Source organism: Coffea arabica, chromosome 2c (assembly GCF_036785885.1).
Source record: "Coffea arabica cultivar ET-39 chromosome 2c, Coffea Arabica ET-39 HiFi, whole genome shotgun sequence".
Lineage (NCBI taxonomy): Eukaryota > Viridiplantae > Streptophyta > Magnoliopsida > Gentianales > Rubiaceae > Coffea > Coffea arabica.
Genome location: NC_092312.1, coordinates 31,026,078 through 31,049,209, shown reverse-complemented (window position 1 = coordinate 31,049,209; position 23,132 = coordinate 31,026,078). Strand labels below are relative to the sequence as shown.

Sequence of the window (23,132 nt, the reverse complement as noted above, 5' to 3'; positions counted from 1 at the left end):
ATATATTGTGAGGACCCGAATTTTTTATTTTACTTAATTTTATTTCATTTTACTGGCTTATTTAATTATTTATTTATCCGTTTACTCCGAATAATTTATTTCATTCATTTTAAATCCATTTGTATGCAAAAATGTCTCATTTATATTTTAAAACGTTTCGTTAATGAATTTAATTTTTCTGCGGGTCATTTAACGAGAAATAGTAAATGCACATTTTTCGAAGCAATAATCTTGAAAACTAAGGATGATTAATAGTAGACTAAAAAAAAGTTAATTGAGGGTTTAGATGTGAGTGAGTTAAGTTAAGCTCAATTAGGAGCGCTAATTGCACATTAATCGGTTGTTGACTTTTGAGGCCAAGACCACCTTTATGTCATTCCTTCTTACACAACATCACATCACCCAACTGCCACACAAACTCCTTCTTCCTCTCCTCCCCCTTGGCCGATCCTCCTCTTCCCATTTCCCCTCAAAAATTTCAGCTTTTGTCTTCCATTTTTGCTCCACAAAAGCTCTCCAAATTTGTTTCTTGTCTTGGGTCTTCATACAAGCTTGAAATAGGACTTGATCAAGGAAGAAACTTGGTGATCTAAGAGCTCAAATTCAAGTGTTTAGTCTTCATTTTGGCAGCAAAGTAATCATCCAAGAAACCCTCAACTTTTCCTCTCAAATCTTAGTAGTAAGCTAGTTTAGTTAGTTTAGTTGTTGGGTTGTTGATAGGTTCACAAGAACCTTGACATTAGGTAGTGGACTTGAAGTGGCTTGATAGGCAGAGGCCTTGAGGATTTTGTATATTTAATTGCTTGTTTGTTACTTGCTTTGATGAGATATGGTATAGTTCTAGTTGGAAAGTTGAAAAAGCAAGCTAGAGGATGAGAAATGCTTGCTGGCTGAAATTTGCTGGTTGTTCCTCTCTTGTTAATTTCGAAATTTTGATGTTATTTTGGTGCAATAATGCTTGATATGTGATGATGGTTATGTGTGTTAAATGTCTTCCAAAAAGCTTTCCAATTGGTCGTGTTAAAGTGGAGTGAAATTGAGGAAGAAATCTGCAATTTTTCTGATCAAGTGACCCCAACCAGTGTTCACATTTTTGGTCATAACTTTTTTTTCTGATAATCTAAATTGAGTACTGTTTATGGGCATCTGAAACTAGGCTTCGAGAGCTTTCCGTCGGTATAAAATGCACCTCCTAACTCATTTCTTATGAGCCATAGTAAACCGGCAAAAATGACTGAAATTCTTCACTACATTCATCTGAGAAACAATCTTAGCTGCAGTTTGTAGCTCAATTTTGCCTTTCTTGCAAAATGAATTTTGAGACAGTTTCTCCAGTGATTTTCAGCATTTTCAATCTAGTTTTCAATGCCGCAAACCACACTAAATTTCGAGTTGCGTAGCTCTATTTATAATCAGATTCTAAAACTCTGTCAAGTATGTCAAAACTGGAATTTTGTAAAATAGGTCCTAAAAATCAGTTTTCTTAGAACTGTTGTATCTTGGTGTAGAAAGGTCCAAATTGAGTTTTGTTTGTTGAATTTGAAACTAGGTTTGGAGTTTTAATAAGGGCTGATTCTATTCCTAAGAATTTTGCCGAATTTCCAAACTTCACTGAATTTGCAAGCTTGTTTTGCTCTGTCCTGTATAGAAAAGTGACTTTGAGCTAAATTTTGTATGACTTTGAATTGGAGTCTGAGAAAAGTGTCTTCTAAAAATTTTTAGTGCTTTGAGTCTAGTTTCCAAGGGTATAAAGTTTTGAATTTTTGGACTTACGAAACTTGAGATATGATTTTTCCAAATGGTGTTGCTCTAAGCTGGAAAATTTCTGATTTCAAATAAATACACTTTTTAAGAACTTCCTACCTTCCTTTGCGATTGTTGGACTGTTTTAGGTGTAATTTCATGGTTGAATACACGGTTCCTTTGGAATTTTAAACTTTCATTTCAAATCTTGGTTTCTGAAGGTTAAACCTCTCTTGATGTTTTTTCTTAGTCAAATAACTCTCTTGATATATAGCACCTCTCTTCATACTTGAATTAGGGACTTCAACCCCTATTCTTATAATCTCGATTTCCATGAGTTTGAACTCTAAAAAGGGAGCGTTTTGACTAGAGTAATTCTTAGTGAATTTCACTAGTTTATACTTGAACCTTGGGAACCTTAGCCTTGACATTTACTATGAAAGTGAGTGGAGTTGTGGGATGAGTTTGACTCCATTAGTTTGGAAAAATATGAACGCTCTTTATATTCTAAAGTGTGAACATAGGATTTGAAGTTTTGGGAGATAAAAACCATCTACCCTTTTTACTCGATTTTCGTGTCGAAAGTAGAAATGGTACTTTCTTTTAAAATTAATATTTCTTACCACGACTTGAATCTAAAATGACCTTTGAGCTCTTTTGAGCATTATTTCTATGAATTAGCGAGAAAAACTTCTTTTAACTCGACTCGAACTTGTGACATTGAGAGTGGGCAGCGAGAAAATATCTTTCTTATTAACCTTGGTCGAGCACCTAGGTAATCGTGAATGTGCATGTTTCAGGTGGTCACGAGGACGCCGAAGAGCTTGTTTGACTTCTCGCTTCACTATTGTTGTGCCCTTGACTTGTAGTGAGTGCCAAGTGCATATTCAATGCTAAATGATTGAAATGTTATTTGTACAAGTGTTATATGATACGTGAACTTGCCGAGGCGAGAGTGTGCTTTATCGCTCTCATCCTCTCCCACTTATAATTGAATGATACTTGTTAAATAAATGTATATGACTTGCACTTGTACATAAAATGTTTTAACTCGTGAGCATTGACCGGCTAGATGTATCACGCCCTATTTGGGTGGGAGGTACCGCTCAACCCGACTCAGTGTTATGAATGATTATAAGTCGATTGGAACGCTGTCTCATTGACCAATCATGCTTGTGGGGGCGTTCCAACTCATTGGCTAACCTTATAATTCGAGCCGGCAAGGGCTTGATTGAGAAGTTTGGTGAACCTTGGGAAATAATATAGTTTGATCTTTTGAGATTTCGCTAGGCATACTCGAATAGTATCGCCTTTACATGAATGCTTGGTTATGGATCCGAGTGGGTGTTATGTTGGTTAGAGGTAGTAAGTGGAGTACTACGGTCCTATTACTTCTTGAGTTGACGGAGAGTCAACCCTAAATGGTTTAAATCGGTCGAGAAGTGGAATTAGCTCCTGAGAGTTCCCGTTTTCTTCCATGTGTGTTATTTTCTACTTGTGCACTTAAATGAAATGCCATGTTTAGAAGTTGTTTAAAGCATGTTATTTGATTGATTGTGGTACTTGCTTGCCCGTTTATTTTCTTGGCCTCATTTAGCGTTCGCTCACCCTTTTAAATTTGTTTTCCTTAACAGGTTTTGGAGGTGGATTGGGAGTTCTAGACTAGCAACTTGGTGGAAGCTCGTATACCTTTTGTATGAATTTGGTGAATCTTTAAGTGTTGTTATTGTTGGTTGGTGGATTGTAATAATAATTTTTAGCTTAGAAGTTGTGGCTTGTACATTTGAAGTGCTTCTTAATTAAATCGATGGTTGTTTTGTGGCTCTATATTAAGCTTGTACGAGTGCGTGAGTCCTGACAAGAGTTGGGCAGGCATTCTGCTGATACCCTATGGTTTGCCCTAGGGAAAGATGGGGGCGTCACAGTTGGTATCAGAGCACTAGGTTTGAAATACCCGGAAGAGGGTTAGAAGTTCTTAGTTGTGAACTTTTAATCATAGAAACCCGTGGTAGATGTTAGGTTAAATTCTTAAATGGTATCAGTGAATGTCAGGACATAACCTTCAGTTGTGGGTTACTTGTAGGATATGGACAGCAGCAGTGATGATGATGTGGTTGAGGGACCTCTCCCCGTGATCCAGTACTGCCTGGTTGGAGGTGGACCCCTTCTGCGATATTCACCTGCTAGGAGGGGTAGGTCATGCCCATGCCGAACTAGATACTCTTATCCTAACCGTCTGGTATTAGGAGTAGCTGAGGAGTGGAGGCATTTGGTTCGTGACCTCCGGATAGCCCTAGCGGAGAGAGAGGAGATGGAGGCCACTATGAAGGCCCAACTTGCCCGGATCCAGGAGCTAGAGGCAAGAGTACTTGAGGAGTGCCAGAGGGCTGACGCCTCCCATATCCGATTTTAGGAGACTGAGGGACTCCTCATCCAGATTGTCCAGGAGGTAGGGCATTGAGGAGGCTGCGTGTGGAGTCATGTATGACCGTATAGAGGAGGCTCTACTTGGGGATGTACCTGGAGAGGTTGCACCTGCTGTGGAGGTGGAGATTGCACCGATGGAGAAGGATCCCAAGGAGGACCCTTCTGAGGTTGTAGGATCTTCTAGCTAGGTCCACTTGTACTAAAGACCGTTTGGCTTTTGACTTTTGATCAGGATTTCGTAGGGGTGAGCCTCGCTATGAGCCCTTTTGTATTTTGTGCATGTATCCCTGTATTTTGAGGCATTTAGATGCCTATGTCCTGTATTTGATATCACTGACTCGTTGTATGCACTCTTGACATGTGACATGACTTCTAATCTATGTAAATATCTATGCTTTGATTTTAAAGTGTTCTTGCAATCTGTACTTGTTTTTCAATTTATACGCTTAATTTTCCTCTTTTATTATGCATTTAGAATCTTGCTAAATAGATGGGCGAGAGCGTGGACGGAGGCGTGGGCGTGGGTTTCGGCAATCCCGCACTCCCGAGGGAGGTGAGGGATCTGCGACTGGACCAAACCAAAACCCTAAGAACAAAGAGGATGACCAAGTGGCTACGACCATTAACCGCATAACCGATGTTCTTGAGCGTTTAACTGAGCGCCAAGGACCTGAACTAGTCAACCAACTTAAGAATCAAGAGAGAGGTGAGAATAGAACCCTAGAGCGATTTTTGAAATTCGCTCCACCTAGGTTTCATGGAGGGTCTGATCCTGAGGTAGCGGAGAATTGGTTGGAAAGGATGGTAGAGATTTTTGCCGCTTTAAACTATGTCGAGGAAAGGCAAGTAAATTTTGCCATTTTTTAGTTTGAGCGAGCAGCCTGCTCGTGATGGAACGTTGTTAGGGTAAAGTGGAAAAGAGAACAAACCTCTTGGATTTGGGCAAACTTTGAGAGGGAGTTTAATGCCAGATCCCTTCCGCCTTTGATACAAGAAAAGAGGTAAGATTATTTTATTAAATTGAAACAAGGGTTACTAAGTGTGGCCGAATATGAGGAGCGGTTCACTAAACTTTTCAAATTTGCCCCTGATCTTGTGGTCACCAAGTGAAAAAGGATAAGGAGATTTATTCAGGGGTTAAATGTAAAAATCCAAGAATTTGAAGCAGCCGCTCAAATAACGACTTTCACGGACGCCTTAGAGAAGGTACGGAGGGTAGAAAATGCTAAGTCCCAATCTAGAGCTTTTCACGCTAGAAAGAGAGGTAACCCAAGTAACACCCCCGGATCGTCCGAGAAGTCTACCCAACCCTTTAAAATGGGAAGAGGGGCTAGAGGAGTGAGAATACCTGAAAAATCAGTAGGAGCTCCATCAAGGGGAGTCCCGCCGAAAGGAAATTAGGGTGGAAGAGGTCAATAAAGAGGGAATTTTCAAGCTAGTCAGGCGGTGACTCCTCGTGTGATTTGTGGATACTGTAACATGCCTAACCACACTGAGATTGAGTGCTGGAGAAAACAAGGGAAATGTCTGATTTGTGGTAGTGCCGAGCACCAGATTGTGAGTTGCTCTAATGCCTCTAAAAAAGGAGGAAATACCTAACAACCTGCTAGGTCTGCTTCAAACCAGTCAAATATCGGAGGGAGCCAACCGAAAATGCCAGCTAGGATTTACGCTTTAGACGACCAGCAAATACCTAATCCGATCGAAGTGGTGGAATGTACGATTCCTATTTTCATCGCCTAGTTAGGGTTTTAATTGATCCTCGGGCAACCCACTCTTTCATAGATCCTAACTTTGTGAAGGGTATAAATGTAAAATGTGACTTATTACCTTTTGATTTGGAAGTTAAGACTCTTACGGGGAACCAATGCTTGATTGTTAATAAAGTTTATAGAAATTGTGAAATTTGGGTTGGTGAGAGAAGATTGGGAATAGATTTAATGAGTTTAGCAATTAAGGGGTATAATGTGATATTTGGAATGGATTGGTTAACTTAATACCATACTCAATTGGATTGTAAGATGAAGTTAGTAGAGTTGTACATTCCTGGGGAAACAATTTTGAAATTAAACGTGAGAGGTAGACTAGTATCGTCTGCTTTAATTTCAGAGATTCGAGTTAGAAAATTGTTGAGTAGTGGAGCCAAAGGGTATCTAGCCTTTTTTATCAATAAACCTGGGAATAAGGTGAAGTTGGAAAACATACCGGTAGTAAAGGAGTTTTCGGACGTCTTTTTCGAGGAATTAGAGACGTTATCTCCAGAGAGTGAAATAGTGTTTAAGATTGATCTGGCTCTAGGGACAGCCCCTATCGCTAAGACACCTTACAGGATGGCTCCTATTAAATTAAAAGAATTGAAGTTGCAGTTGCAAGATTTATTAGAAAGGGGTTTTATCAAAAAAAGTGACTCACCATGGGGAGCTCCAGTGCTCTTCGTTAAGAAGAAAGATAGGAGTTTGAGACTATGCATAGACTATCGAGGCTTGAATGATGTGACCATTAAGAACAAATATCCTCTGTCTCCCATAGATGAGCTATTTGATCAGTTGCAAGGGGCGGTGGTATTTTCAAATTAGATTTGAGGCAACGTTATTATCAATTGAGGATTCTAGAAGCTGATATGCCTAAAACCGTTTTCAATTCAAGATATGGGCACTTTGAATTTGCAATTATGCCATTTGGGTTAACTAATGCGCTAGCAACGTTTATGGATTTGATGCATTGGTTTTTAAGCCGTACTTGGATCAATTTTTGGTGATATTCATCGATGACATATTAGTGTACTCTAAATCTTGAGAAAATTATGAACGACACCTGAGAATAGTTTTGTAAACTCTGAGGGAGCACAATTTTTTTGCTAAGTTCAATAAATGTGAGTTCTGGTTAGAAGAAGTAGCCTTAAAAAACTTTCTATAATTGATATAAATATAGATATCAGAAAATACAAATAATACATGTAGAAACCAAAGAGGATATGAGAGATAAAGGAAAAAGAATTCACAATAGTAATTTAGATTAGGATAATACATAGCTAAAAATACATGTCAAAAAAAAATTCTTTTTCCTCTTAAACATTAAAGTCGTGTGTATCATCATGTTTTTAGGATTTGAAATAATTTAACTTTTGAAATGATGAGAATATAGTCTATAATCAAGATTTTAAAATCAACTCATTGCATTTTATGAATTAAAATAAATAGAAAATCTCCAGAAAAGGAATTGACATTACATTTTAGGAATTAAATAAATAGAAAATTGAAGAAAAAGTAATTGAGAGTTTGGAGGTCTAGGAAGGCTTCTAACTAAAACGTCCCTCTGCAATTTATATAGATATAGATATTAAAAACACAAATAATACATGTAGAAACCAAAGCTGATCTTGGAGATAAAGAATAAAGAATTGACAATAGTAATTTTAGATTATGATAATACATAACCAAAATTACATGGATTAGAAATTCCCTTTTTCCTCTAAAATGTTAAAGTTGTGTGTGTCATCAAGTTATTAGGATTTGAAATAATTTAAATTTTGAAATGATGAGAATATAGTCTAAAATCAAGATTTTGCAATCAATTCATTGCATTTTAGGAATTAAAATAAATATAAAATCTGGAAAAAAAGGAATTGAGAGTTTGGAGGTCTATGATGGCTTCAACTAAAAGGCCCCTTTGCAATTTATATATACTAGCATTCTGACCCGTGCTATGCATTGATTTATATTTCAATTCAAAACAATACTTAAATATTATAGTATAAGATAAATTATATAAAAAGACAAAAAAATTCAAAGAAGTGTATGCTTAACATGTTAAAAAAATTATTTCATATGTTCAAAATGGACTTTCTTAATTTTAATATCTTAAATAAGTTGAAACCAAATTTTGTTAACCTATTGTTTGTCAATATATGATAACAATTTTAATAAAATAATATAATTTATAACGATTATATGATAGAGCAATTGTAAACTTATTTATCAATATATCATGTTATACCCATATATCATAATTTTTAACATTAAAAATACAAAGTACAACTAATTCATTTTCCTCAATTTTAAAAAAACTTTTCTCTCATTTTGTAATACTAAAATTGTTGAGTGCTTATAGAATAATGTTCTTCATAAATTTTAATATATATTTAAAATAATCTTTGTAAGATGTGTTTCAAATTTTTCAAAATTATTAAAAGCTATCACTCTTTCTATCTTCTCTTACCTGCTAATTAGCTCTCCGTTGCCTTCTATGACTTTTAGACCTCTTACCACGGTGCCATCTTTCCTGTCATATCCCTACAATTCCATTCTTTTTTTCCCCTCTCTTTGTCCAATCTTGTAGTAATTTACCTTTATTTTTCGACTTTTCCCACCACTCTTTAACTTCTTGCTATTCTCTTTCTCTCGTTTATAGCTAACCTATAACTTTCTATTTTTGCCACCCAATTTTCTATTCTTTTCCCTTCACCATTCTCTCAAACCCTATAAATTCATAATTTATTTTTTAGGTTAGTAGTACTTTGTTTTCTATTTAGTAATTTCATAATTTAGGATTCACAAATGGTACTATTATTGATATTTTAAATCCATGACCAATGAATATTATTTTCTTTTTGTTTTCTATATAATTTGCCATTTTACTTAGGATTACTGAGTTGAAAAATAAAATATTGTTATTTACTTTTTTACTTTTAGTAAGGTTGGTGGTTTTCCTCTTTATTTATCCTTACATTAATAGATTTCAAATCAAATTCCTATATAAGTGAGCCACTTCTTACTTTTAATTTCAAAAGACATGAAAAATATATAACAATTAAAAAATTTAAAATTCTATAAAAAAAATAATGAGGAGTTATAAGCATTCTGATTTAATCATCCAAAAAACCCTACCTACAATACCTATAGATATAGATTTTTATAGTATTATGTGTTTTACCCTATTTCTCATGTTAGACAAATTGCATTTTCTATTCCTTATTTTCCTTGTAAGATTGTTAGCTTAATTATTTATTTAATTCAGAGATCAAGAAACGGAATATAAACCCAATGGTGGTCTCACATTTGACTCATTCCCTCTCCATATCTCCACAATTTAGTGCCTGTTCCTCATTCTCTCTAGAAGGAAGTTGAAAGAGATGGTAAATTGCAGTTGTTTGTGAAATTATGTTGTTATCTCGTATTATTGGGTTAGAGGAGTTTTAATTGGAATGGAATTGTTAATTGGAGGAGTATTAATTGGAGTGAGAAGGTGTATGAGGGGAGGAGTGTTAGTTGGAATGGTATTCTTATTTGATGAAAACAAGGACATGATGTATTTTACGAAATAAATTAAATGTAAAATGCTAGAAAAATGGAATTGAGAGTGTGAAGGTATGTAGAAGCTTGTTGTTAAAAATCCCTTCTTAAATTTATATAGATTTAGATATAGATATATCGATATATATATATATAGCTATTAGAAACCACAAATAATATATGTAAAAACTAAAGTGGATCTTGGAAATAAAGAAAAAAGAATTCACAATATTAATTTTTTATTAGGATAATACACAACCAAGAATACATATGGATCAGAAAATCTCTTTTTCCTTTCAAGTATTAAAGTAGTGTGTGCCATCAAGTTATCCAGATTGGAAATAATTTAAATTTTGAAATGATGAGAATATAGTCTAAAATCAAGGATTTTGCAATCAACTCATTACATTTTAGGAATTAAAATAAATAGAAAATCTGCAGAAAAGGAATTGAGAGTTTGGAGATCTAGGATGGCTTCAACTAAAAGGTCTTTTTGCAATTTATATAGATATAGATATCAGAAAACACAAATAATATATGTAAAAACTAAAGTGGATCTTGGAGATAAAGAAAAAAGAATTCTCAAAAGTAATTTTTGATTAGGATAATACGCAACCAAAAATACATATGCATCAGGAAATCTCTTTTTCCTCTCAAGTATTAAAGTAGTGTGTGCCATCAAGTTATGGGATTGGAAATAATTTAATTTTGAAATCATGAGAATATAGTTTAGAATCAAGATTTTGAAATTAAATCATTACATTTTAGGAATTAAAATAAATAGAAAATCTACAAAAATGGAATTGAGAGTTTAGAGATCTAAGAAGGCTTCTAACTGAAAAACCTTCTGTAATTTATATAGATATAGATATAGATATTAGAAAATACAAATAATACATGTAGAAACCAAAGTCGATCTTAGAGATAAAGAAAAAAATTTGCAAATAGTAATTTTAGATTAGGATAATACATAATGAAAGCTCCCTTTTCCCACTCAAATGTTAAAGTTGAGTGTATCATGTTTGGATTTGAAATAATTTGAATTGTAAAATTTTGAAATGATTAGAATATAGTCTACAATGAATCAAGATTTTGAAATCAACTCATTACACTCTAGGAATAAAGATGAGTAGAAAATCTATTAAAACAAAGGAACTGACATTGCATTTTAGGAATTAAAATAAAGAGAAAATATATGAAAAAGGAATTGAAATTATGGAGGTTTAAGAAGGCTTCTAACTAAAAATTCTGCAGTTTATATAGAAACATAAATATTAGAAAACATAAATAATACATGCAGAAGTCAAAAGTCTCTTGGAGATAAAGAAAAAAGAATTCACAATAGTAATTTTAAATTAAGGTAAATATATAACCAAAAATAAATGTGGATAAAAAAATTCCTTTTTCCTCTCAAATTTTAAAGTTTGTGTATCATCAAGTTGTTAGGATTTGAAATAATTTAAATTTTGAAATGATGAGAATATAGTCTATAATCATGATTTTGCAATCAACTCATTACATTTTAGGAATTAAAATAAATAAAAAATCTACAAAAAAGGAATTAAGATTTTGGACTTCTAGAAAGGTGGTAACTAAAAAACCCTTCTACAACTAGGGACTAAAGATTAACTTGCTCTAAAACTGAATTCTTGGCCTTGCCGGTATAAATATGAATGCAAGACCAAATGATCACAATAGACCTTTAACCTCTGTAATGGAAACAGCATGCAGCCCAATTGCTGTATTCTGTTATTGTATTCTGCTCTTGATTTTAGTGCTTGCGTGGAAAGTATTCAACTGGGCGTGGTTAACTCCCAAGAAGCTAGAAAAGCGTCTCAAAGAGCAAGGTCTCAGAGGAAATCCTTACAAACTTCTCTATGGAGACTTCAAAGAGAACTCAACCCTTTTCAAGGAAGCTCACTCCAAGCCAATCAATCTCTCTGGCGACTTCGTCCCAAGAGTTATTCCCCACTTCTGTGCAGTTGTCAAGAAGTATGGTAAGTGGTAGTATCTTCTTTTTCAATCATCCGATGCTTTCTTTGCAAGTGTTCATGGATTTCTTCAATGATTTCACTTTACCTTTCAAGATTTCTTCTGTTAATTTTGTGTGTGTGTATATATATATTTTCTTTAAGTCATAGTTAATCATCTATTGTAGTTAAAGGACCATTTAGGAAGTTTCAAGAGGGATTCTCAACGATTGTTAAATGTAATTATACCAGAGAAGATATGCCACAGATCGTTCTATTTTGAATGTGAGGCAGAGATTTAGTATACCGTGCCTCTTGTGAACATGACATGTTGCTGTGTTGGCATCTTTGTATATAATTCCTTTGGCGTTTACATCTGTTATTGTAGTGCTTACAGTATCTCAAATAATTAAAAGGGATAATTGTTAAGGCCCTTAATTTGGTACTTTCAAAGTTTCACACGTACAACGTGACAATTCATTACAGCTTTACACCTTTGTCCCCCCAAAATATCGCCATCAGTCTGGAAGCATTTCATACGGATAGTTCTATCTTGTCTTGATATGGCAAATAATGCAATCTTGTCCTTACGCTGTGAGGATTGATTTCCTTTTCTTTTTCCATTTTCATTGGCTTTTTATCTTGCCTTGTCCTTTCTTTCTTTCTTTCTTCCTTAGTTACGAGTACCAGTTCATATTTGAGGTTGGAGGAAACTTTTTTGGACTAGTGGATACTAATCTGTTTTCAATATTCAGTAAATGAGACAGCTGTTTCTAGCAAGAAATTTTCTTTTCCCCCTGTTTTGAGTACATGAAGGAGATTGCAGAATAAATGCAAATTGGAGCAACAAGAGAGAGTTGGACCTTGGCATATGAATACAAATGGGAGGATGTGCTAATCTGGACAAGTTATTCTAAATTAGGTTGCTTGTCAACTTTCCAGTCTCAAGAGTTTAAACTCAATGATACTGTAGCACTACAGGAAGCCTCAATCTTCTCATGATTAATGTAAACCTCAAACATGGTGAATCAAATAGATAGCAATACTGAGTATTCAAAAATAAATGAGGCCTTTATATCCTCCTGAGTGATTGGTTAAGATGATCAGAATTAAATATTATGATCATAATTCATCCAAGGAGCCCAATTTATCTACTGTGAATTGTTAGTAATGCAATTGTTTCAATCGTGCTTGTTGTATACATTACTGTCTGATTTTCAGGTACTGGCAGGAGTTCATAAGGTCAAGTACCCTCCAGTATCTTGGTTTCAATATATCCATCTTGTCAAATAATAAAAGAAACGGATAAAGATAGTGGTACTAAGTACCCTTGATTGATTTAAGATGTTTGTTCAATCTTGAGTTGAAACAAGTGGTGAATGACTCTCAGGTAAGAATTCATACATGTGGCTTGGACCAAAACCGATAGTGATGATCATGAACCCTGAACACATAAGGGAGATCACAACAAAGATTTACATCTTTCAAAAGCCTCGTGCTAATCCACTTACCAAATTGCTGACACAAGGGCTGGTGAGCTATGATGGAGATAAATGGGCTAAACACAGAAAACTCATCAATCCCGCTTTCAATGTGGAGAAATTGAAGGTTCTCTCTCATTTTATCTCGGTATTTAATGAATTATCTCTTCATCTTTTATAAGATCTACAAGGTAAGGTTGTCATACCAGAAACCTTGGAAACCTTGATTAGTTCATTGGAACGAATGATTTCCCTGTGATGAAGTGGTAAAGTATCTGATTACAGGAAAAGCGAAAACAACTATGATACCTAGTTGACAAAATGAACTGAGAATTCTTACTGGAGGAATAGCATTGTACATGACCTCTTTTTCGTTTTCCCGTGTTCTTGCCTGTAGCAAATGGTCCCATCATTTTATGCAAGCACTAGTGAGATGTTGGGTAAATGGGAGGAGATTGTTTCAACCAATGGCTCCTGTGAGTTGGATGTTTGGCCGGATCTTCAAGCTCTGACTTCTGATGCAATTTCACGGACGGCATTTGGAAGTAACTATAAAGAAGGAAAAAGGATATTTGAACTTCAAAGAGAACAGTCTGAACATTTCCTAAAGGCTAGAGAATCAATATACATTCCAGGATGGAGGTAAATTTTGTTAACTCACTGCCTTCTCTGTTCTAAAGAAGCTTTTGACTTCTAAACTCAATGTTATTGTTTGGAAAAGATCCCTTTACCCAGTAAATGAAGTTCGATATATAATCTTTTGTCGCTTGTTTGTGAAACTATGTTCTTTGCAGGTTTTTGCCAACAAAAAGAAATAGAAGAATGAAACAAATTGCTAAAGATGTTCAAGAATCTATTAGAGAAATTATAAATGCAAGATTGAAGGCAATGAAAGAAGGGGAAGCATGTGCTGATGACTTATTGGGTATATTACTCGAATCCAATTCTAAAGAAATTGATAATCACGGCAACAAGGATTTTGGCATGACTATTAAAGAAGTTATTGATGAATGCAAGCTGTTCTATTTTGCGGGGCAGGAGACCACCTCAGTGCTGCTTGTATGGACAATGATCTTATTGAGTAGGTATCCAAACTGGCAAGCGCGGGCTAGAGAAGAAGTTTTGCAACACTTTGGGACTAACAAGCCTGATTTTGAAGGGTTAAATCACCTAAAATTGGTAAGTACTATTTACAATTTACATATATCGTTGTATCATTGTGATATTCTAATGCTTTTACAGTTGCTCTGTGAATATTTGCATAGTTCAGCAAATCCAGCAGAATGTGAATACTGAATATTCAGCTTACTATAAAACGTCCGTGGGATTAATACTTATTGTTTCTGTCGATTAAATATCTTTAATGGAAGCCTTGTAGGTTAGGAATTGGACCAGAGCCAAAGGGTTGGTACCTGAGAATGATGATAACATATGGGATGATCCTCAATTACAAATAAGTAATTCTCTTTAGATTTCAATGTTTTTCTTTTATTTCTGTGGTATTTGACAACAAAATTTTGGTTAATCACCAGATAAGTTTTTTTTTTTTTTTTAATTTCTACCTATTTATTCCTTGCAAAGAAGAAATGTATGATCTGCCATTTGGCACGAGACATCTAAGCCAACAACATTTTTTGAAACTTTTCCTTAAAAATTTTTATATTTTCTGTGAACACATTTCTGAATCACTTTTTTATCTCATACACATCGTACCATAGATGTAAAATCTCCTCAAACTCTTGAATATGTACACTCTATAGTTTCTTGCTTAGGAAAAAAAAATACTTGGATGTATATAATGTAGCTTTGCTAAATAGATCTTAATTTACTTTTGACTAATCTTTATTTGCTTTCAATCTTCAATATTAGAACAAAACTCTATGCAATAATCTTGTCCAGTGAGGTCTCAAGAACAGATACTCTTAAAATGGTGCTATGGAGAGCTTTAGTGGGGAATCTGAGTGGTTTATCATCTGTAATAGGTCACCATGATACTACACGAAGTTCTCAGACTATATCCGCCAGCAGCTACCATTGCTCGAAGAGCTGCTGTAGAAATTCAGTTGGGAAATTTAAATCTACCAGCTCAAGTGCTGTTATCATTACCAACAATTTTGTTGCACCATGACCCTGAAATATGGGGCAATGATGTGGAGGAGTTTAAGCCAGAGAGGTTTGCTGATGGAGTCTCAAATGCAACGAAGGGGCAAGTTGCGTTCTTCCCATTTGGTTGGGGACCTCGCATATGCATTGGCCAAAACTTTACCATGGTGGAGGCAAAACTGGCAGTAGCTATGGTTCTCCAGCGTTTCTCCTTTGAACTCTCCCCATCTTATGCTCATGCACCCCGTGAAGTCATAACTATTCAACCGCAGTATGGTGCTCACTTGATTTTGCACAAATTGTAGTAAGTAATTTGCAGCTGTTTGTGTCCATAGCTTGTAAGGATACAAAAATTAAGATGTTCAAATTTGACTTCTCTTCCAAAATCGAGATAGTTCTCATGTACTCCTTCTGGAGTGAACAACAGTTGTATGGAGCAGTTTGTCCCTTCTGCATTTACTGTATCATGTGGTGTTCATAAATGCCTCAAACCTGATCGTAAATTCTAAGCAAGCATTGTTAAGTTTTCTTGTTTGAAGTCATTTACAAATGAACAAAAACTCAGCAGTCACACTTGTCCGCATAGGGCTTCACTTGCTCGAAGTCAGATTCGTGCGCAGCTGCCTAAGTAATGACATGTTAAGCAGAACTAAATCTGCAGTTGCTAATGGTAATAGATGCAACTTAAAATCGTGTTTGACAATTGACAGTGATGAATTACTTAAACACCAACTATTAAAACATGTATTCTTTTTGTAATTGACATCATTCCAGACTTAGCTGTGAGGAATTCGCTTGGTCAATAATCAATACTCAGTTGCCTGGTTCACGAGAGACAAAGAAAAACCATAAATGATTCAATTAACTAATGAAATGAATGCCAGGAGAGTAAATTTCTCGAACTTTGATGATTGTAAAATGCATAAGAACAAAGTATAAAGAGATTAGAGGTGGTCATGCTGTTATTCAATCTCGTACTTAGGCAATATTAGTATTTCAACTAGCAATGTTATAGAGGTTATTTACTGTATCAAGTTTTCAGTTCACATAAAAGATCATAGGGGTGATGTGGATACTTTAAAACATATCCAATCTATGAAATCTACAAAGGCGAAATATGCAAAATCAAATTGTAAGAACCAATACCTGACAAGACAATAGGACATGGGCTAAAATCTCAAATCTGCCCAAAATCATAGCATTGGATTGCCCTTCGGAATGACTTTCCAAAGTCGGCTATCCAATTGAAAATTCTAGCGTTGGATTGCCCATCATCATTATTTACAAGTTTGCCCTTAGATTAATAGAGCGACACATACAAACGGCCATAAATAATGAAAACAATTTAAAGAAGAACAGATCATGGAGTCGAAGCCCCTTCATCCCGCTCCACCAGATAGCCAAGACCCCGACTCACAAAGCTTCTCCTCAAGCAATGGCTCAAGGAAGAAGAGCTAATCGTCAACAAAATAGCCCTCAAGGAGACTTAAATCGACTCCGTCTGCAAAGAAATCTCCCAACTCAACTGTTTCTTCTTCCTCTTCCATTCCACAGCCCTCATCCTCCTCTTCAGCGCTGCCTCCTCTACAGGCCGGGCCTCCTTCTGCCACAGGTCTTGGATCCCATCTTTGTGTTCCCTGTTGTGCTCTCTCGGGATCATATGGGCTGTCAGGTACAAGATTGACGTCCAGGGCCATCTGGAGAGGAGAAGGGGCAGGGACGGTTAATGGCCAAGATTTGGCCAACAAAATTTGTAAGGTCCAGATTTTAACATGTGTGAGACCCACAAAATATTGTTCTAGTGCTACTTGCTGTTATTTCAGTGTTATATCATGTTAGGACCGGCCCCGGAAATAGACAAATTCAAGTTAGAACAAAGTAGACGGTATAACCGACCATATAATAGATAGGCGGTAGATACCAGCCATATAATAATTAGGCGGTAAAACCGACCATATAAAGACAGATAACAAAGCAAATAAAAGACACAGAAGATTTACGTGGTTCGGTCAAATTGACCTACATCCACGGGCGAGGGAGAAGTAATATTTCTACTATGAAAAAGAAATACAAAAACCGTAGAAAAGTGGTTCTTAGGCCAAACGGCACTTATACAAGGTTTAGAAAATATTCCTAAACACAAAACAAGAGAGTCTAAAATATTTGACTACAAATGGGCTATATGACTCAAGAAGCTAATAACCCATATAACTCTCTTGAGTGGTACACCTTAAACCTTCATACTCTTCCCTATTTATAGGAAAACAACAAAAGGCTTTCCTTGGCTGCCATCGATGTGGGACGGAAATGTTTGCCACACAAGTCAAGCCGCAATGCTTGACAATTCAACAAATCTCCACCTTGGCAAAATTTTAGTTCCACTATCGACAATAGTAAAATTGCTCCACCTTCTCCACATAAGCCTCATGGGCATAAATCACCAACAATGAACACCAACCAAATCCAAACACTGCTTGAATTTGTAAACTGGAAGAGGTTTCGTAAACATGTCAGCTGGATTGTCCTTGGTATTGATTTTCTGAATAAGGATCTTTTCTTCAGCAATGATATCCCGAATGAAATGATACTTCACATCAATATGTTTCGTCCTCTCATGATACATCTGATCTTTAGTCAAGTGTATGGCACTTTGACTATCACAGTGAATATCAATAACACCTTGATATAGACTTAGCTCGCTAAATAAACTCTTCAACCACAAGGCTTCTTTGATTGCCTCGGTCACAGCCATATATTCTGCTTCTGTAGTAGACAAAGCTACGACAGGTTGTAGAGTAGCTTTCCAACTAACAGTACAACCGCCAATGCAAAATACATAGCCTGAAAGCGATCTTCACCTGTCAAGATCCCCAGCGTAGTCTGAGTCTACAAAACCAATTAAAGTGTTATTATTTTTTCCAAACTCCAAACATGCATTTGAAGTACCTCGCAAGTATCTGAGAATCCACTTCACAGCCTGCCAATGTGCTTTACCGGGGTAAGACATATATCTGCTAACAACACTGACTGCTTGTGAGATATCTGGACGAGTACAAATCATTGCATACATAACACTGCCGACTGCACTGGAATAAGGAACCAGTGCCATATAATCTTCCTCTTCATCTGATTTTGGTGATTGAGCAGCAGATAACCGAAAATGGCTAGCAAGAGGAGTAGATACTGGTTTAGCATCTTTCATGCCAAAACGCTCCAAGACTTTCTCAAGGTAATTTTTCTGAGTCAAGAACAACTTTTCTACTCCTTGATCTCGCTTAATATCCATGCCAAGAATTTCCTTAGCTGCTCCCAAATCTTTCAGTTCAAATTCACTATTTAACTGCAGTTTCAAAGTGTGAATTTCTGACAAATTCTTGGTAGCAATAAGCATGTCATCAACATAAAGCAGCAAATAAATGAAAGAACCATCATTTAACTTCCGGAAGTAAACACAACTATCATACATGTTCCTTGAATAACCATGACCCAACATAAAGGAATCAAACCTCTTATACCACTGTCTTGGAGACTGCTTCAATCCATATAAGGATTTCTTCAATAAGCAAACATGGTCTTCCTTATCTTCAATTTCAAAACCCTGGGGTTGTTTTATATAAATTTGTTCTTCAAGTTCACCATGCAAAAAAGCTGTTTTAACATCAAGCTGCTCTAACTCCAAATCATACATGGCAACTAAAGCAAGCAAAACACGAATAGAGCTATGTTTAACAATAGGTGAGAATACATCATTAAAATCAACACCTTGTACCTGACTATAGCCCTTTGCAACCAATCGTGCTTTATACCTTGCATCTTCAACCCCTGGAATACCTTCCTTTTTCTTGAAGACCCACTTGCAACCAACAATTTTCTTAGTTGACGACGGCTTTACAAGAACCCAAGTTTCATTTTGATGAAGAGATTCAATTTCTTCATTCATCGCAATTAACCACTTTGCAGAATCATCACAAGAAACTGCTTCTGAATAGGTGGAAGGCTCACCATCTGCATCAGTTTCTTCTGCAACAGACAAAGCATATGCAACTAAATTTGCATATCTTTGTGGTGGTCGAATGTCTCTCCTTTGTCTATCTCTGGCTATGGAATACTCATCTTCTTCTCAACTATCTTCAACAGTAGATTCAAGTGCATCTACTGGCACTTGCTGAATAGAAGATTTGAATTGAGACGGACCAGAACTGCCAATATCAAACTCCACCTGCTTCTGTGTACTATCAGTAGTACAAGAACTAGAAGACTCCTTCTTGGAAGATAACATAGATAATTTATCAAAAATAACATCTCTACTGAATACAAATTTTGGAGATTTGGGATCAGGACACCATAATCTGTATCCTTTCACCCCAGAAGCATACCCAAGAAAAATGCACTTTTTAGCCATAGGCTCCAATTTTTTGTCATTCACGTGCATATATGCTGGACACCCAAAAACTTTTAAATTGGAGTAATCAGCAGGAGTACCTGACCAAACTTCCTCAGGAGTTTTGAAATCAAGAGATGCAGAAGGAGAACGGCTGATAATATAACAGGCCATATTGATCGCATCTGCCCAAAAGTCGTTTGTCAACCCTGCATTGGAGATCATACATCTTGCTCTCTCCAAAAGCGTTCTGTTCATACGTTCAGCCACACCATTTTGTTGAGACGTCATCCTGACGGTGTGATGCCGAACAATTCCTTCATTTTTGCAAAATTCATTAAATTCACCTTCACAAAATTCCATGCCATTATCTGTTCTCAACCGCTTAACATGTTTTCCTGCTTGTTTCTCAATCAAAACTTTCCATTGCTTGAAAGTTAGGAAAACATCATTTTTATACTTAAGAAAATAGACCCAAACTTTTCTTGAATAGTCATCAATGAAAGTCAACATGTACCTGGCACCACCTTTAGAAGGAGCACGAGAAGGATCCCATAGATCTGAATGAATGTAATCAAGAGTACCTTTTGTCTTGTGAGTTGCTGGTAAACTGAAACTGACTCTTTTCTGCTTTCCAAAAATATAATGTTCACAGAATTCCAATGGCCCGGTACTTTGTCCACAAAGAAATCCTTTTTTGCTCAGTATGCCCAAGCCTTTTTCGTCCATATGCCCCAAACGCATATGCTATAATTTAGTGATGTTTGTATCTGACAAAGATGCTGTTGAAACAGCAGCAGCACCTACTACAGTAGATCCCTGTAAAATATACAAAGTGCCAGATCTGTGTGCCTTCATAACAACAAGAGCTCCTCGAGTGATTTTGAGAACTCCATCTCCACCTGAATACCTGCACCCGATAGACTCAAGAGTGCCCAAAGAGATGAGATTTTTCTTCAAATCTGGAACATGTCTAACATTTGTGAGCGTCCTCACAATACTATCGTACATTTTAATCTAGATTGTGTCTTTGCCAACAACTTTACAAACAGCGTTGTTGCCCATTAAGACAACTCCACCTTCAGTTGATTCATATGTTGAAAACCAGTCCTTATTGGGACACATATGATATGAACAACCTGAATCTAAAATTCACTCATTGTTAGACCTAAAATTATTTTCCGTTGCACAGAAAATAGTTCCATCATTCTCATCAACGGCAATACTAGCTTCGGTGGTTTCACTCCTTTTCTCCTTTTGCTTTTCTTTATTTTTCAATTTAAAGCAATCAGAGATAATATGGCCCTTCTTTTTACAATAGTTGCACACCACATTTTTATGCCTGGACTTGGATCTATTTCTATTTTCTGTGTTTCTCTTTTCAGATCTACCCCGAACAAACAAGCCATCGGCTTGACTCCCACTAGTTTCCCCAGTAATATCCCCATCTATCTGCTCTTTAGATTTTAATGCAGATTTAATTTTCCGATACGAAATTGTTTCCTTTCCATATATCATAGTATTACGGAAATGCTTAAAGGACTGGGGAAGGGAACATAAAAGTAATAGAGTCTGATCTTCATCATCAATTTTCGAATCTATATTCTCCAAATCCATAATAATGGAATCAAATTTATCAAGATGGGAGAGTATAGATGTACCTTCAGACATTCGAAGCATATACAAACTCTGTTTCAGATATAGCCGATTCTCGACTGTCTTCTTCATATACAAGGCTTTCAATTTATCCCACAAAGCCTTGACCGAAGTCTCCGTTGCTACCTCACGCAATATCTCATCGGAGAGATTTAACATTATGCTGGATCTGGCCTTCTTATCCATATCGGCGAAATCCGCATCTTTTACATCTTCTGGCTTGTTTTCAATTCCTTGTATTGTCAAATCAACTCCGTCTTGAATAAGAATGGCCTCCATCTTGAGCTGCCACACGCCGAAGTTGACATTTCTGTCGAATTTCTCGACAACCGTCTTTGTTATCATCATTGTTGCCACAAAATCTATAACTTAAAATTTGTCTCAAAAAACTGGCCAAACAAATATGCAAATCTAGTGAGCGGGCCTCACAGGGTAAGCGGACCCCACGAGATAAGCGGGTCCCCCGGGATGAACGGGCCCCACAAGGTGAGTGGATCCCACGGGATGAACGGGCCCCACAAGGTGAGCGGATCACACGGATAAACGGACCCCACAAGATGAGTGGGTCCCACAGGATGGACGGGCCCCACCAGATGAACCTGTCTTGCAAAATATAATAACCAGCTCTGATACCAGTTTGTTAGGACCGGCCCAGGAAATAGACAAATTCAAGTTAGAACAAAGTAGGCGGTATAACCGACCATATAATAGATAGGCGGTAGATACCAGCCATATAATAATTAGGCGGTAAAATCGACCATATAAATACAGATAACAAAGCAAATAAAAGACACAGAAGATTTACGTGGTTCGGTCAAATTGACCTACGTCCACGGGCGAGGGAGGAGTAATATTTCTACTATGAAGAAGAAATACAAAAACCGTAGGAAACTGGTTCTTAGGCCAAAAGGCACTTATACAAGGTTTAGGAAATATTCCTAAATACAAAACAAGAGAGTCTAAAATATTTGACTACAAATGGGCTATATGACTCAAGAAACTAATAACCCATATAACTCTCTTGAGTGGTACACCTTAAACCTTCATACGCTTCCCTATTTATAGGAAAACAACAAAAGGCTTTCCTTGGCTGCCATCGATGTGGGACGGAAATGTTTGCCACACAAGTCAAGCCGCAATGCTTGACAATTCAACATATCATTTACAAATGATATTATATCGTGTACAAAATGCACACAAGCATCCAGAACGGTCGTCTGTGCAACCGTTCCAGCCCAGGTCCATCTGGAGAAAAGCTTCTGTAGAGGGAAAAAGAGGAAGACAAATTGTTGGCCACGTGCGTTGAGGAGGTGAAGAATAAGGGGGCTGAGTTTGACCTGTTGAAACTTGAAAGAAGTGGACGCGCTGAGGAGGGTTGAACCATCCAAAGCAGCCAGGAAATGTTCTAGGGACTTTGTCTCTCTTTTTCTTCACTGTGGCTTGTTTGGATGTTTGAACCATCCAAAGCACCCTATTTTTGTCCTTTGTATAGCATCTTTCTTAACTTTTTCCTCAACTTTCATAGTGTATGTGGAAGTTCCAGTTAGGATTTAAGCGCGGAACAAATAATTATTGAAATATCAAGTACATAATAATTTAATGACAAACAAATCGCAAGCATGAAAGATAAGCAAAACACAATATTTTGTGGTTCGACTCTACCATTGAACCTACGTCCACGAGAAGAAATCCGTTCTTTATTATGAGAGAAAAATCCTATACAAGAATACAATTTAAATTCAAGTCTAGTCCTTATATATCATCTCTAATCTCCTAAGAATTTTCTCTTACCACCCATGTTTAAGGTTTGCCTCTTGTGTATTCTTGTGTACTATGCCAACCCACCTATTTATAGAGAATATTATTTGGCCAAAACCCAAAAAATAATAGAAAATTAGTGTTAATTCCTAAACTAGTTTAGAATGAGAAATAACTTCTATTCCTAAACTCATACAAAAAGGAAATTCCTTGACAACTATTCCAAATAACTATAACCAATTAGAAAATTAGTTATTTCTACACAATAAGAAATATGCCTAAAAGAAATTAAACGAATTTTTTAATTAACAAATCTCCACAT

The 23,132-nt window shown here is 36.2% G+C and overlaps 1 protein-coding gene and 1 pseudogene across 2 annotated transcripts; both read left to right on the top strand.

Annotated features, from left to right (window-relative positions):
* Positions 1–11,112: 11,112 nt before the first annotated feature.
* Positions 11,113–15,538, top strand: LOC113727179 (cytochrome P450 CYP72A219). Of its 2 annotated transcripts, XM_072075690.1 has the most exons (6): positions 11,113–11,458; positions 12,822–13,039; positions 13,310–13,554; positions 13,707–14,091; positions 14,291–14,369; positions 14,895–15,172. In XM_072075690.1, the coding sequence occupies exons 1-6, from the start codon at positions 11,131–11,133 to the stop codon at positions 15,038–15,040; spliced, it is 1,401 nt and encodes a 466-aa protein (XP_071931791.1). In that variant the 5' UTR covers positions 11,113–11,130; the 3' UTR covers positions 15,041–15,172. The 2 variants fall into 2 exon arrangements, with proteins under 2 accessions (XP_071931791.1, XP_027106997.2); XM_027251196.2 differs by lacking the exon at positions 14,291–14,369 and having other exon boundaries at positions 14,895–15,538.
* Positions 15,539–16,377: 839 nt separating this feature from the next.
* On the top strand, positions 16,378–22,606 carry LOC113724254 (uncharacterized; annotated as a pseudogene).
* Positions 22,607–23,132: the final 526 nt, after the last annotated feature.